Raw genomic sequence first — 16,155 nt, forward strand, 5'->3', positions numbered from 1 at the left:
GTCTAATGTAGCCTGTTATCCATATGTAGTCTAGTGTAGCTAGTAGCTGTTATCCATATATAGTCTAATGTAGCCTGTTATCCATATGTAGTCTAGTGTAGCCTGTTATCCATATATAGTCTAATGTAGCCTGTTATCCATATATAGTCTAATGTAGCCTGTTATCCATATGTAGTCTAGTGTAGCCTGTTATCCATATATAGTCTAATGTAGCCTGTTATCCATATATAGTCTAATGTAGCATGTTATCCATATAATGTCTAATGTAGCCTGTTATCCATATATAGTCTAGTGTAGCCTGTTATCCATATATAGTCTAATGTAGCCTGTTATCCATATATAGTCTAATGTAGCCTGTTATCCATATATAGTCTAATGTAGCCTGTTATCCATATGTAGTCTAGTGTAGCCTGTTATCCATATATAGTCTAATGTAGCCTGTTATACATATATATATAGTCTAATATAGCCTGTTATCCATATAATGTCTAATGTAGCCTGTTATCCATATATAGACTAATGAAGCCTGTTATCCATATATAGTCTAATGTAGCCTGTTATCCATATATAGTCTAGTGTAGCATGTTATCCATATATAGTCTAATGTAGCGTGTTATCCATATGTAGTCTAGTGTAGCCTGTTATCCATATATAGTCTAATGTAGCATGTTATCCATATAATGTCTAATGTAGCCTGTTATCCATATATAGTCTAATGTAGCCTGTTATCCATATATAGTCTAATGTAGCCTGTTATCCATATATAGTCTAATGTAGCCTGTTATCCATATATAGTCTAATGTAGCATGTTATCCATATATAGTCTAATGTAGCCTGTTATCCATATATAGTCTAGTGTAGCATGTTATCCATATATAGTCTAATGTAGCCTGTTATCCATATATAGTCTAATGTAGCCTGTTATCCATATATAGTCTAATGTAGCATGTTATCCATATATAGTCTAATGTAGCCTGTTATCCATATATAGTCTAGTGTAGCATGTTATCCATATAATGTCTAATGTAGCCTGTTATCCATATATAGTCTAATGTAGCCTGTTATCCATATATAGTCTAATGTAGCCTGTTATCCATATATAGTCTAATGTAGCCTGTTATCCATATGTAGTCTAGTGTAGCCTGTTATCCATATATAATACATAGTCTAATGTAGCATGTTATCCATATATAGTCTAATGTAACCTGTTATCCATATATAGTCTAATGTAGCCTGTTATCCATATATAGTCTAATGTAACCTGTTATCCATATATAGTCTAATGTAGCCTGTTATCCATATAATGTCTAATGTAGCCTGTTATCCATATATAGTCTAATGTAGCCTGTTATCCATATATAGTCTAATGTAGCCTGTTATCCATATAATGTCTAATGTAGCCTGTTATCCATATATAGTCTAGTGTAGCCTGTTATCCATATATAGTCTAATGTAGCCTGTTATCCATATATAGTCTAGTGTAACATGTTATCCATATATAGTCTAATGTAGCCTGTTATCCATATATAGTCTAGTGTAGCCTGTTATCCATATATAGTCTAGTGTAACATGTTATCCATATATAGTCTAATGTAGCCTGTTATCCATATATAGTCTAGTGTAACATGTTATACATATATAGTCTAATGTAGCCTGTTATACATATATAGTTTAATGTAGCCTGTTATCCATATATAGTCTAGTGTAACATGTTATCCATATATAGTCTAATGTAGCCTGTTATCCATATATAGTCTAGTGTAACATGTTATACATATATAGTCTAATGTAGCCTGTTATACATATATAGTTTAATGTAGCCTGTTACCCATATATAGTCTAATGTAGCCTGTTACCCATATATAGTCTAATGTAGCCTGTTATACATATATAGTCTAATGTAGCCTGTTTCCATATATGGTCTAATGTAGCCCGTTATACATATAGTCTAATGTAGCATGCTGTCCAGTGTTACGACTTCTATGAATGGTGAGTGGAGGAGTCAAGCGCAGAGAGCAGGTAATTCCGTACGTGGATCTTTTATGCCAACGACAGCGGAGACATGGACATGCAAAACACAAGGGCGCATGAAACAACCCGTCCAAAATACACATGACTAAAACTGTCCGGAAAATAGCGATCACACTAATACACCAACACCAAATAAACAGAGAACAATCCCGCACAACACCCAGCGGGTCTAGTGCCCTTAAATAGCCTATAAACAAAACTAACTCAAAACAGGTGTACCCAATTAGACCCAATTAACAGAAACAAAAGGAAAGGGAATCGATGGCAGTTAATAGGCCGGCGACGACGACCGCAGAGCGCAGCCTGAACAGGAAGAGGCACCATCTTCGGCCGGATTCGTCACATCGAGATACTGTAAAGTGCATATAAAGTGCTTATCATGTCCTTGTAAAGAAGCATAAAATTACTTATTAGATCTAATAACTAGTAATTTCATAGAATCTCTGTGTAAAGTACTCTGACATGATTCAGGAGGCCTGTAATAGGTCCATATAGGACAGGAAGGTAGAACAGGAGAGTGATGTTGAGTGTGATCTATACCAACAAAGCCAGAACCACCTTCACTGTCTCATGGTAAAACTACTCCTAAACACAACCCACCATCACTGTGTCTCATGTTAATACTACTCCTAAATACAACCCACCATCACTGTGTCTCATGTTAATACTACTCCTAAACACAACCCACCATCACTGTGTCTCATGTTAATACTACTCCTAAACACAACCCACCATCACTGTCTCATGTTAACACTACTCCTGAACACAACCCACCATCACTGTGTCTCATGTTAATACTGCTCCTAAACATAACCCACCATCACTGTGTCTCATGTTAATACTACTCCTAAATACAACCCACCATCACTGTGTCTCATGTTAATACTACTCCTAAACACAACCCACCATCACTGTCTCATGTTAATACTACTCCTATACACAACCCACCATCACTGTGTCTCATGTTCATACTACTCCTAAACACAACCCCCCCCCACACACACACACACACACAAACACACACAGTTATACTTGACCCTATTATAATATTACTGGCAAACTCTACTGATCATGTTTTAAACGTGTAAATGAATAAACTGAACTAAACTAAACACATGAAACCACAGTCCAGGATCAGTTTTCACGAAGTGTATCAGAGTAGGAGAGCTGATCTGGGATCAGTTTAGCCTTTTAGATCATAATTATATGGACCGTCTGAGACACTTTATGAATACAGGCCCTGATGTAACAACCAAAACACAGTTCAAAATTAACCAACAAGTACAAAGATACAGGAAGTCATGTGATGTTTGGCTAAAAACATCAAAACTAAAACTATATTTCAAGATATCGTCAAGTGTACTTACAGAGTGAAGTGAAGGGGAGAGGTCTTGAACAGTTAGTCAACTTACTGTCACTGCGTGGAAACAAGAAGTAGTCTACTGTAAGTGTTAGTAGAAGCAGGTGTAGCCTATGTGTGAGTTCTGTGGTTGAAACATTTTAAAGTAGCATAGTCAGGGCATTAACATGCAGGAACAGCATGTCACATAAGGGATGTTACTGTATCTAAATAGAAAATGGTCTATAGTCAGAAAACTGTAGTTACATTTCTTTATTTGAGGAGTGGACCTACATGTTCTACAAGAGACAAAATGTGACCCATTCCCATCACTCCTCATCAGCTGGTACTGAAGGTTCCAGAACAGATGAAAGGGGAGTATCTTTGGTACCAGTGTTCTAGACTAGAGCTCTCCCCACTGACATCTCAACATTACTGCAGCTTCCAGGCCTGTCCCTACTAGTCCGATGAAAATATCTAAAATAGAAGGTAGAAAATGTAAAAAATATATATAGAATATAATAGTCACGCACGTAAAAGTCATGTGTTATTGGGACTTATATTGAACTGGCGTTTGAATTGAGTGAACTAGTGAGCTCAACTAGCTTGTTAGCTACATGAAGCTGCTGTTATTCAGCGATAAACAAGCATTTTTGTGCATCACACAGCTACTCTGAATGGACTGGATTGTGAACAATATGATGCGCTGCCGCTGAATTACAGCAACACCCCATAGTTAACTAGTGAGCTAGTTAGTTAGCTAACATTTAGCTACCAACATTAGCTAGCTAGAAACAACAGACAACAGTGAGCTGTCATTATGCCAAGGCCAAGGCAAGCTGCTCTGAATGTCCACTGTGTTCTTGTGTGAAAGAGATGTCTTCAGCTCACTGATCTTCAGAGCAATGGACCCAAAGTGAACCCTGACATGAATATAACTAAGTCTGTCTGTCTGTCTGTCTGGGATTATTGTGTCCTATTGTGTCTGAGTGACGGGTGTTTTTCGAAAATGACAATGAATAATCTTTCATGTAAATGTTTATTGCTCCTTCGTTATTTACATTTTATTGTGTCATTTATATAGTTATTTTTTGCACTTTTTAATTTAAAGAAATCTAATATTTTCTTACATATAAACAACTGCATTGTTGCTTAAGAGCGTGTCCTTCACCATTTCACACGTGACAAATACAATTTGATTTGATTTGATTTGATTTATGTGTCTAGGTGTTGGTCATTGCTCCCTCTGACACTGGGAATCTGAACCTCTAAAAGTCTAAGCCGTTTGGGGGGTTCCACTAGCTGACATATGGAATTGTTTTAAGGTGGTCATACCGTGGATCATTTGGATATTTGATTTTAAATTTCAGTTCCCCTTTAGGAATAAAAATATCCATAATTTTTTTTTTTGTAAAAATACTGCAAAAGCAATTAACACTCCTTTACTTATAGCCCATATAAACGCATTAAACTTGTTGTGTTCAGGTCTTCTTTCTGGGTTTGTTGTGTTCAGGTCTTCTTGGTTCTGGGTTTGTTGTGTTAGGGTCTTCTTGGTTCTGGGTTTGGTGCGTTCAGGTCTTCTTGGTTCTGGGTTTGTTGTGTTGGGGTCTTCTTGGTTCAGGGTTTGTTGACTGTACTGTAGAGAACAGAGGAGTCCTCCTTAGCTGCTTGTGCTGCTGAAGAGAGAGAAACCGAAATGAAACAAAGACATCGTCCCAAATGTTGGCACCCTATAGGGCTCTGTCTAAAGTAGTGCACTAAATAGGGAATAGGGTGCCATTTAGAACAGAAAACATTCATCAACACCATCATCACATCACTCCCTCATTTTAGACATGTCATAGTAATGTCCTGAGATGTCCATTGTTGGGTTCATAGTTTGGGTTCATAGCGGTCTCAAAGGGTCAACTGTTTTGCTTATTGATGACATCTCCTACAATAAACTGCAGCATATGAATGACATTAATGCAGTATAAGCTCACCAGGTGGAAGCACAGGGGAGGTTGAATTTCACAGCAGCATAGTGGACATCGTCATCCTCAAAACGCACCTGAAGCACATGAAGCCAGAGAGACAGAGGATGAGAACCAGAACAACCACTATGATTCCTACAGCTGCAGTCAGAACTGAGGTCTGTTTCCCTACAATAAAATATGGATGATATGAGAACACAGCATGTTCTAATGAACTGAATATTATTATGATAATAAAACAGAATATCAATGTAATACTTGTTAATATTTGGGGATTTTATAAACAATCCTGTAATTATTAACACAAGTGTAATAATCCAAAGTATAATTATTAAGTAATTTTGTATTGAGGTATTAAGGATGAAACTTTACCTGCTACAATGATCATCAGAGCTGCAGAGTTCATAGATGCAATTGTATTCTCAGCCTCACAGTAGTATTCTCCTCAAAAACAGATGTCCTTACCATGTGGAGGCGTACTGGGAGGCTGAGGAGGTGTTGAGGCCTATAGGGTTGGTCTTCTGATGAGAGTGAGGGGTTCTCTGCATCCAGCGGTCTAGGTACCTGATCACCAGCCTGTGCTCTCCAGCTCCACCCCTTGGACAGGAGGACAAACAGCAGGCACCAATGTGTCGCAGGAAACACTGTTTAACTGACGACCGACGTCAGCTTGTAGGCACCAGGCCACAAGGAGTTACTAGAGCCTGATGAGACAAGGACATCCTGGCCGGCTAAACCCTCCCCTAACCCAGATGACCCTGGGACAATTGTGCTCCGCCTCATAGGTCTCCTGGTCACAGCCGGCTGTAACAGTCCGGGATCAAACCCGGGCCTGCAGTGCTGCCTTAGCACTAATTGTTGAATTTGTGATTTCCAACTTGTTGTGTAATGTTTATGTCCAATGGCCAATGAGCACTGATACGTTTTATCTATAATTTCATATGACAAGGATTGATAAGCATTTGTCAGTAGATTGTCGACTTGATGCATGATGATGACTGCTTGTCTAGCTTCCAGCTAAGATTTTGAAAGTTTGACCAATCAAAGCTACGGTAGATTTAAGGCGATTTGACGTAATTTTGTCTAAGCCAATGACCTTGAGCCTTGTTGAATGGGCATTTCTAATATAATTCTATGGCAGCACCCAAGGGGCTTGACATTTCGAGCTCTACCCGTAGATTTTGCGTAGATTTTGCGGTTACGTAGTGTCCCCATGAGTGACAGAACACTGAGCACAACTAGAGAACATTACCAACCCCTACGCTCCGTATTTTATACTGGCTGCCCCACCACCACAGAAAGCACTGAGCTAGGCTGCAACACCTGCATTTTGGAGCTGCCTTAACTAAAGAAAGGAAAAAAGAGACCATGTTTCTTTGCGACTTTATTAACTCAATGCTTTATTTATTTATTAACTTTATTTGCAAACTGATATGTCACGTATTCATTTCAAAACATGCAAAACAAGCAACAAAAAAAGCTAACCATGGGGCTGAAAACAGATTTAGCTCTGCCTCAGCTGCCTTGAATGATGTGTCGTCACTGCATGTATTTAGAAATGATAGACAAGTTGACTAACAAATAGCCTACCAAAATGTTGAAAATTATAATAATGGACTGATTATATTTATTTTTATATAAAAAATATAATGACACGGAACAATATGTTATTATGTAATATAACATTAGTAATAATATCTGACAGCAATACAAAGTAAATCATCATTAAACACATCAGGAGAAACATGGTCCAAGAGCTAAATATATTAAAAAGCTGTTATCAATATTAAGCATATTAGTTGCTGAGGAAAGTAGGACTATTGATGTTATAAAACATCTGTATATGACAAAATCCCACAGAAAAAGATCAGAAATAAAACTAAAGATAGTAAACAGATTGGTACACAAGAAAATGTGGCTATTTACATTAAAAAAATATAACACATCTAATTTATCATCAATATATTCCATTCCAAAATATATATTCCAGTATTTACTGAAAAGTTAAAGTTCATGGTGTGTAAAAACTTCTAGATATGACAGCAATAGAATAGAATAGAGCCTCATTTTGTATTGGAACCTTCAGTCCAGGTTGTGTGGTGATCATTTTCAGTCCAGGTTCAATGTTGGTGGTTCTCTTCAGTCCAGGTTCTGTGGTGCTTCTCTTCAGTCCAGGATCTGTGGTGGTTCTCTTCAGTCCAGGTTCTGTGGTGATTCTCTTCAGTCCAGGATCTGTGATTGTTCTCTTCAGTCCAGGATCTGTGGGTGTTCTCTTCAGTCCAGGTTCTGTGTTGCTTCTCTTCAGTGGGAGATTCCCCTCACATTCTGAAAAAAGACATACTGCAGTAGCACTCCCACTAAACATTTTACACACACACACACACACACACACACACACACACACACACACACACACACACACACACTTACTGCCAGGGTGTCATACTCTGGTGACCTGGTCTTCATGTTCAGAGCTGTGTACATGTCACTTTTGGGGTCAGGATGGACACTCTGCAGACAGAAAGAGAGAGAGCGAGAAAGAGATAGAAGGAGAGGGAGGGAGAGGGAGGGAGAGAGTGTCACGCCTTGGTCTTAGTATTTTGTGTTTTCTTTATTTATTTGGTCAGGCCAGGGTGTGACATGGGTTTATTTTGTGGTGTGTTTTTGTATTGGGGTTTTAGTAGGTATTGGGATTGTGGCTGAGTAGGGTTGTCTAGGAAAGTCTATGGTTGCCTTGAGGCGGTTCTTAATCAGAGGCAGGTGATTATCGTTGTCTCTGATTGGGAACCATATTTAGGCAGCCATATTCTTTGAGTGTTTTGTGGGTGATTGTTGCTGTCTTTGTGTTTGCACCAGATAGGGCTGTTTCGGTTTTCACATTTCATTATTTTGTAGTTTCTTCATGTATAGTTTTTTCCTTCATTAAAATATCATGAATCATCATCACGCTGCATTTTGGTCCGACTCTCCTTCTCCACAATAAAGCCGTAACAGAGAGGAAATGCATGAGTTCTTTGAAACACCAGTCTTTCCATAATTTACTCTAAAACATTCAAGTACTGTATAAAACACACACTCATAAGCAAACCAAATTCATTAAAAGAGACTTACTATCAGAGTGTCATAGTCAGGGGACATGGTCCTCAAGTTCAGAGCTGTGTACGTGTCACTGTTACAGTCAGGACGGACACTCTGTGGAGAGGGAGAGAGAGAGAGACAGAGAGAGAGGGGGGTAGAGAGAGAGAGAGAGAGAGAGAACAATGAAAATAGTATGAGAGAGACTGTCATGTCACTGTAAATGAATGAAAATGGAGTTGTAACCCCCTGGGTGAACATTTAGTTTTTTGTCCAGCACGACACAGCTGAAACCCTGTTGCAACTAATAGAATCACCTGTGTGTCTGCTGTGGCATCACTTCCTCCTGTGAATCTCCTGTAAAGAGGAACAGAGTGAGTTCTGCTCTGTAAGTAAGTAAGTTGATATATTACAAATACATTTTAACAGTTTTTTGTACCTTTATTTAACTAGGCAAGTCAGTTAAGAACAAACTCTTATTTACAATGACAGCCTAGGAAGAGTGGGTTAACTGTCTTGTTCAGAGGCAGAATGACAGATTTTTATATTTTCAGCTCAGAGATTCAATCTTGGTTGCAAGTTCAACGCTCTAACCACTAAGCTACCTGCCACCCCAGGTGGCCTAGTGGTTAAGGGCATTGGGCCTATAACTTAATGAAGGAATTCATCCAATACTTGTTAAGGGATCTTATAACCCAATGTATAGTTCTAAACTAAGCCAAAACATAATGATTAAAATTAGCTTGAAACATGTAGTTTTGTACTGAGATGTAACTTTACCTGCTACAATGATCATCAGAGCTGTAGAGCTCATAGATCCTCTTCCATTCTGGGCCTCACAGTAATATTCTCCTCTGTCCTCAGAGATGATGTTAGTGATGCTGTAACTCTGTCCTGATGCTTTTGGTGAGGTTACGTTCTTCTTGTACCAGGTGTATTTGTCCACAGGTGGGTTGGCATCACTGCTGCAGGTTAGAGTCACTGAACTGCCCTCCACTATTTCACCAGAGGGACTGACTGACACTGAGGTGTTCTTTGGTTTATCTGATGTAAAAGACAGTGGATTTAGAAGGAGTACAAATTAGGTTAGTTGCAAATATTCTATTAACTTTCCACAAATGTACTTTTCCACACAATTACTTTTAGATTCACCCTCTTATTGAAGATTCTCTATTCAAGTATCATGTGAAGCTAATATCTGTCACTACAATGTTAATATACCAAACTAAAGGTTTAAACCCCTTGTACTTACATGTGACATTGAGAGTCTCTTCAGCAGAGGGGAGATCCTCATGTCCTTCTACAGAACAGGAGTATCTGCCTGTATCCTCACTGCTGACTGAGAATAGGATATAGACAGGAGAGGAGGTGTTGCTGTTTGGTATAGACTGTCTATTCTTATACCAACTGTAGACTGTGATGGGGTTCAGTGTACAGTTGGTTCTACATCTCAGTGTGACATTCTCCCTCTGACAGGGATGTAGGATCCATCTCCAACACAACATCTAGAGTAAAAGGAACCAAATCATTATTCTCCTCCTATATATGTCCTCTTATGTGAAATATGATATGTTTTTTTCCCTGTTACATAACACTGCAGTGTCTGTATAGTATGCTAATCAGAATGTTGTGTTTTATTAATCTGATTAAATTGATTCTATTAAACCCAGGACTTCCTGGAAAACAGTGGAAAATATTACGGAGTTGACTATCCTGACTAAATCATTCAAATTCATTAAATTAATGACTGTAATTACCTTATTAATGGCACATACAAAAGCACAGCTAAAATCACAGCAAACACTGAAGCACATACGTTATATGCATTAGCATACATACAATACCACACTCACATTACAGCTATCTAGATATGTGTCATAGATGTGAGATGAGTGACAGATTACCTGAGACAGTCAGGGAGACAGGTGAGCCAGAAAACTTTCTTCCAGATGTTATGAATCTGAACCTGAACCCAGCAGAGTCACTCAATCTCAGGTCTGTGATTCTCAGGGTACAGTCACTCTCCTTATCCCCAAGGTACTCTATATGACCCTCATACCCTGGCATTGAGCTCAGATCTTCAGCCTCCATACCAGACCATTTAGTAAACCAGAAAGCTTGTTTGATCTCATGGTAACTGGGACATGTGTAAGAGCAGGATATGTCCACTGTTGACCCCTTCAAGGCACAGATACTCTGATGGGTGTAAGTCACACTCCAACACTTCTGACCTGAAATACAAGACAATATAACACCTTTATAAAATTCTTAATTACAATATCTACTGTATTCACTTATGCTGTTACGTTCCCCAGCAAGAAAACCTCAAATGTAACCAAAACAAAAATGGGAATTAATAAAAGAGTCACTGACAAAGACAAAAATGAGACCAGTGGGCTCTGAAAGACACTCATGGGTGAGTCCATTGAAAATGTACTGTCAACAACAACTGGAACAAAAAGACATGAGCGCCCACAACATTTACCCAAGAAGAGGCAAACAAAATAAAACCCCACAGTTGTAACACATTCTGACTAACGAGTGACACCAATCAGGGCACCTCACCTCCAAGTATCAATGAAAAAAACAAAACAACAATGTTTAAATCATATGCTGTGAAAGTAACCAGGAAGTGACTATCATTCAGCTTTGTAGTTTTTAAACTTTTGTAGTTATTTTTTCATGGGTCTTCAGTGCTCAAAGAAAGAAGTGCAGTGGTGTACAGGCACAACATGAATAATGAAAGGTATTTGATAAAAGTAAATTCATCCATTGACTGCATTTTCATGAATTTGATGATATATCTTGAAGCCCATTCAACACTGCGTGGCAAAGCATACGGATCTAAAGCAGAAGTGGACGTCACATTCACAGAAAATTCAATAATGATTGTCTGACAACCTGAAACAAATATTGTATGTAAAAGTCCACAGTTACACTTTGCAGGAGAGTGGAGATCCTCATGGCCTTTTACAGCACAGGAGTAACTGTCTGCATCACTAAAGGAGTCTGAGTCCAGTCTGGAAGTGTCCTCCTTTACTTTGTGTCCGTTCTTGTACCAGATGTAGGTGGAGTTGTCAGTCAGAGTACAGGTGGTGATACAGGTCAGTGTCCTCTTCCCTGCCTCTGTGGCAGGAGTCACCTTCACCTGCAGGTCTGAATACAGAGTAAATGACAATAACATCATTAAACCAATAGTGTATTATGGATAAAAACATGTATAATTAAACATCTAATAGAAATGTATGTATAAACATGATCCTGTATGTATAAACATGATCCTGTGTGTATAAACATGATCCTGTGTGTATAAACATGATCCTGTGTGTATAAACATGATCCTGTGTGTATAAACATGATCCTGTGTGTATAAACATGATCCAGTGTTACCTGTGACAGTCAGAGTTGTTCCAGGGAAGCTGTACCCCCATCCTGAGGTTTGTGTGTTGAATATGAACTTGTACTCAGCAGAGTCCTCCTCTCTCAGATCTGTGATTCTCAGGGTGGAGTGACCTCTCTCCTTCTCTCCAACATACTCCACACGACCTGCATACCCTGGGTCTGTGGTTAGGTCCTCAGGGATCAACTCATCCCTCCAGCTGTCACTCTGTTTTGGACTAAACCAGAGTGATGATGTGATGTTATAAAGACTGAAATAAGTACATGATATGTCCACTGTTGACCCCTTCAAGACACAGATTCTCCTCTTGGTGTAAGTCACTCTGTTGCAGCTCTGACCCTGGACAACTGAAATATAATGATAAGAATGCATGATTTACACAGTGGGATCGTGAGCATCAGTAATCCAAAATAGTTCTGCCATCCTGTGTTACTGTTATGCTAAGTGTTATCTATGAGGACTGTTTATTAGACAGAATAATTACACTTGAAAAGGTATACTAGAATACTGAGTTGAATCCACACTCACACACTGCAGGAGAGAGGAGATCCTCATGGCCTTTTACAGCACAGGAGTAACTGTCTGCATCACTAAAGGAGTCTGAGTCCAGGCTGGAGGTGTCCTCCTTTACTTTGTGTCCGTTCTTGTACCAGATGTAGGTGGGGTTGTCAGTCAGAGTACAGGTGGTGCTACAGGTCAGTGTCGTCCAATACTCCCCTCTTGTCCACATTCCCCCAGTCACCTTTAGATCTGTAGTTATGAAACAACAATGGAGAACATCTGTCAGTCGGCACCCTTCCAAGTTCTCATTGAAAATGTAATAAATCATTAGAAGTGGTAACTGTTCTCTTTATGTCAGATTACAGAACCTGTGACAGAGAGAGTGACATCTGAGCCAGATGTCCTGAGCCTGTTGTAAATGCGAAGTAATATGATGCTGAATCCTCCTCTCTCAGGTCTGTGATTCTCAGGGTGCAGTCATTCTCCTTATTCCCCGGTACTCTATACGATCCTCATATTTATCTTGGATTTGAGTCCAGGTCAAACTATTCCATTTATACCATGTGGTTGTTGTGACTGTTTGACCTCTGGGATATGTGTAAGAGCAGGACAGATCCACTGTTGACCCCTTCAAGGTACAGGTACTATTCTTGGTGTAGGTCACAATGCTGCTATTCTGACCCAGAATCCCTGAAACACAGTCACACAACAAAAGGGAATCAGAATGAAGTCAAGGTCTTTTGGCTCACACTGACAGTAAGGTTTGTCCACACTTTGTTGCCATAGTTGCTGAGTTGACTGTGAATGGAAACCACAGATAAGCATCACTCAGTGAGGTGTGAAAGATAACTATTTAAAGTGAAGTGGAGACTCCTAACAGAACACACCAGAATAACATTATGATTCTTATCCTTTTAGAAATGTCTTTAGATTATTAAACAGAGCAACTAAAAGATAAGAATGAGACCATACCTGCTACAGACCAGAGAAAGATCATACCTGCTACAGACCAGAGAAAGACCATACCTGCTACAGACCAGAGAAAGATCATACCTGCTACAGACCAGAGAAAGACCACCGACACACTTCCTGCTGTTCTCAAGGCCATTGTTGCATCTCCCACCCTGCAGTCTTAGAAACATAAACAACAACTCACTCTATAGCTGGTGAATAACTCCACCTGATACATTGAAGTAGAAACTGTAAATGGGGTCCATGGCCTCATTACTGAAAATGAACCAGGCTCATATTGTGTTGTGTTGTATTGTGCTATATGGTTGTCTATGTGAATACTGTCTGTCTGTAAGTCTATTCCACTTTGTTTGTAATGTGTGTGATGTGTTGCATGTCTGTCTACGTCTGTCTATTAAAGATGATATGCTGTATGATGCAAACATTACTTCATAATGGATACAATAAATGCATCATCAACAACAACAACTTATTGAACAGATCTGTAGAACTGTAAACACATATTTCTACATTGATTATTCTGAAGCTGTTTTATTCTCAGAACCCCAAATACAGGAGGATAAATGTTCAATCCTCTACGGTCCTTCAAGCTGTACAGCAGCCTAAAGAATGACCACCAGGTTCAATGACAGCACCTAGGAGGCTAAACAGACAGTGACTAAAGACTGACCAGGTTCCAGGTTCAATCTAAACAGACAGTGACTAAAGACTGACCACCAGGTCTACAGCACCTATCCTCAAGCTGTGAGGCTAAACAGACAGTCTAAAGACTGACCACCAGGTTCAATGACAGCACCTATCCTCAAGCTGTGAGGCTAAACAGACAGTGACTAAAGACAGCACACCTATCCTCAAGCTGTGAGGCCAGACAGTGAAAAGACTGACCACCAGGTTCAATGACAGCACCATCCTCAAGCTGTGAGGCTAAACAGACAGTGACAAAGACTGACCACCAGGTTCAAAGCTGTGAGGCTAAACAGCCAGTGACTAAAGACCAAATCCACCAGGTTCTACAGTGACTGTGAAAAACAGACTGACCACCAGGTTCAATGACAGCACCTCCTCAAGCTGTGAGGCTAAACAGCTGACTAAAGACTGGGTTCAATGAAACATCCTCAAGCTGTGAGGCAAACAGCCAGTGACTAAAGACCAACCACCAGGTTCAATGACAGCACCTATCCTCAATGACCACCAGCTGTTCAATGACAGCACCACCAGGTTCAATCCACCTATCCTCAAGCTGTGAGGCTAAACAGCCAGTGACTAAAGACTGACAGCACCAGGTGAGGCTCAATGACAAAGACCACCACCAGGTTCAATGACATATCCCAAAGCTGTGAGGTTAAACAGCCAGTGACTAAAGTATGACCACCAGGTTCAATGACAGCACCTATCCTCAAGCTGTGAGGCTAAACAGACTTATGACTAAAAACAACCACCAAAGACTTCAATGACAGCACCTTCCCCAAGCTGTGAGGTTAAACAGCCAGATATTGACCACCAGGTCAAGACAGCACCTATCCCTAAGTTCTAAACAGCCAGTGACTAAAGACTGACCACCAGAATGACAGCACCTATCATCAAGCTGTGAGGCTCTTGATACATTACCCCAAGTGAGACTCAAGTAACTATATTTCAAGATATTGTCAAGAGTAGTTCCAGAGTGAAGTGAAGAGGAGAGGTCTTGTACAGTGAGTCAACTGTCTGTTAGTGAGTGAAAACAAGAAGTAAGTGTTGAAACCTTATAAAAGCAGTCAGAACACAAGTAGTGGATGCAGAACTGTCCTTCCTGTTTATTAAAGACATTAACATGACAACCAGACCAACACGCCAGAAAAGGGCTGTTACTGTATTTGAACAGAAATTATTGTAAAAGACAAGTCTGGGCATATATTAATTATATTAAAAAAATGTGTCAATTTTCACTGTGGTCTTTTAAACAATGTGTTGACTATTCTATTTATAACAGAGTTCTGTATATACAGGTCAAAGTTCCATGATGTTATTCAATTAGAACCCATTCAATTTACACACCCATGACCATCACTCCTCATCAGCTGCATCAAAGTGGTACTGAAGGTTCAGTGTTCTAGACTAGAGCTCCCCCTACTGGCATCTCAACAATACTGCAGCCTCCAGTCCTCATGATGCCCTCATTCATTTGGAAAGTAGAACAGGGAAGTCACACTGAGTGTGTGCATCTAAACCAACAAAACCACAACCCACCATCACTGTGTCTCATGTTAATACTACTCCTAAACACAACCCACCATCACTGTGTCTCATGTTAACAACTCCAAACACAATCCACCATCACTGTGTCTCATGTTAATACTACTCCTAAACACAATCCACCATCACTGTGTCTCATGTTAATACTACTCCTAAACACAACCCACCATCACTGTGTCTCATGTTAATACTACTCCTAAACACAACCCACCATCACTGTGTCCCATGTTAATACTACTCCTAAACACAACCCACCATCACTGTGTCTCATGTTAATACTACTCCTAAACACAACCCACCATCACTGTGTCTCATGTGAATACTACTCCTAAACACATCCCACCATCACTGTGTCTCATGTTAATACACAACCCACCATCACTGTGTCTCATGTTAATACTTCTCCTAAACACAACCCACCATCACTGTCTCATGTTAATACTACTCCTAAACACAACCCACCATCACTGTCTCATGTTAATACTACTCCTAAAGCTCTTATGAAGTATCCACTCAATCAATCTTACTCCTAATTTCACTCTTACAAAAAAGTCTCCCGAACAATATATTGCTCTCAGAGGCCTCAAAATAGCTTCCACAAGTCTTATACTTGAAACCACGTCATTAAACTC

General features: G+C 39.6%; 1 protein-coding gene across 1 annotated transcript in view; it reads right to left on the reverse strand.

Moving 5' to 3' along the window:
- LOC115126155 (uncharacterized) overlaps positions 1 to 12,577 on the reverse strand; it is a 46,090-nt gene extending 33,513 nt beyond the window's left edge. The window contains exons 1-2 of the mRNA XM_065001105.1: positions 12,347 to 12,577; positions 11,809 to 12,165 (exon numbers count right to left, since the gene is read on the reverse strand). Coding sequence (XP_064857177.1) covers positions 11,809 to 12,165; positions 12,347 to 12,548 — 559 coding nt within the window. The 5' untranslated portion in view covers positions 12,549 to 12,577. The remainder of the gene's footprint in view (positions 1 to 11,808; positions 12,166 to 12,346) is intronic.
- Between the last annotated feature and the right edge of the window lie 3,578 nt (positions 12,578 to 16,155).

This window comes from Oncorhynchus nerka, linkage group LG15 (genome assembly GCF_034236695.1).
Source record: "Oncorhynchus nerka isolate Pitt River linkage group LG15, Oner_Uvic_2.0, whole genome shotgun sequence".
Lineage (NCBI taxonomy): Eukaryota > Metazoa > Chordata > Actinopteri > Salmoniformes > Salmonidae > Oncorhynchus > Oncorhynchus nerka.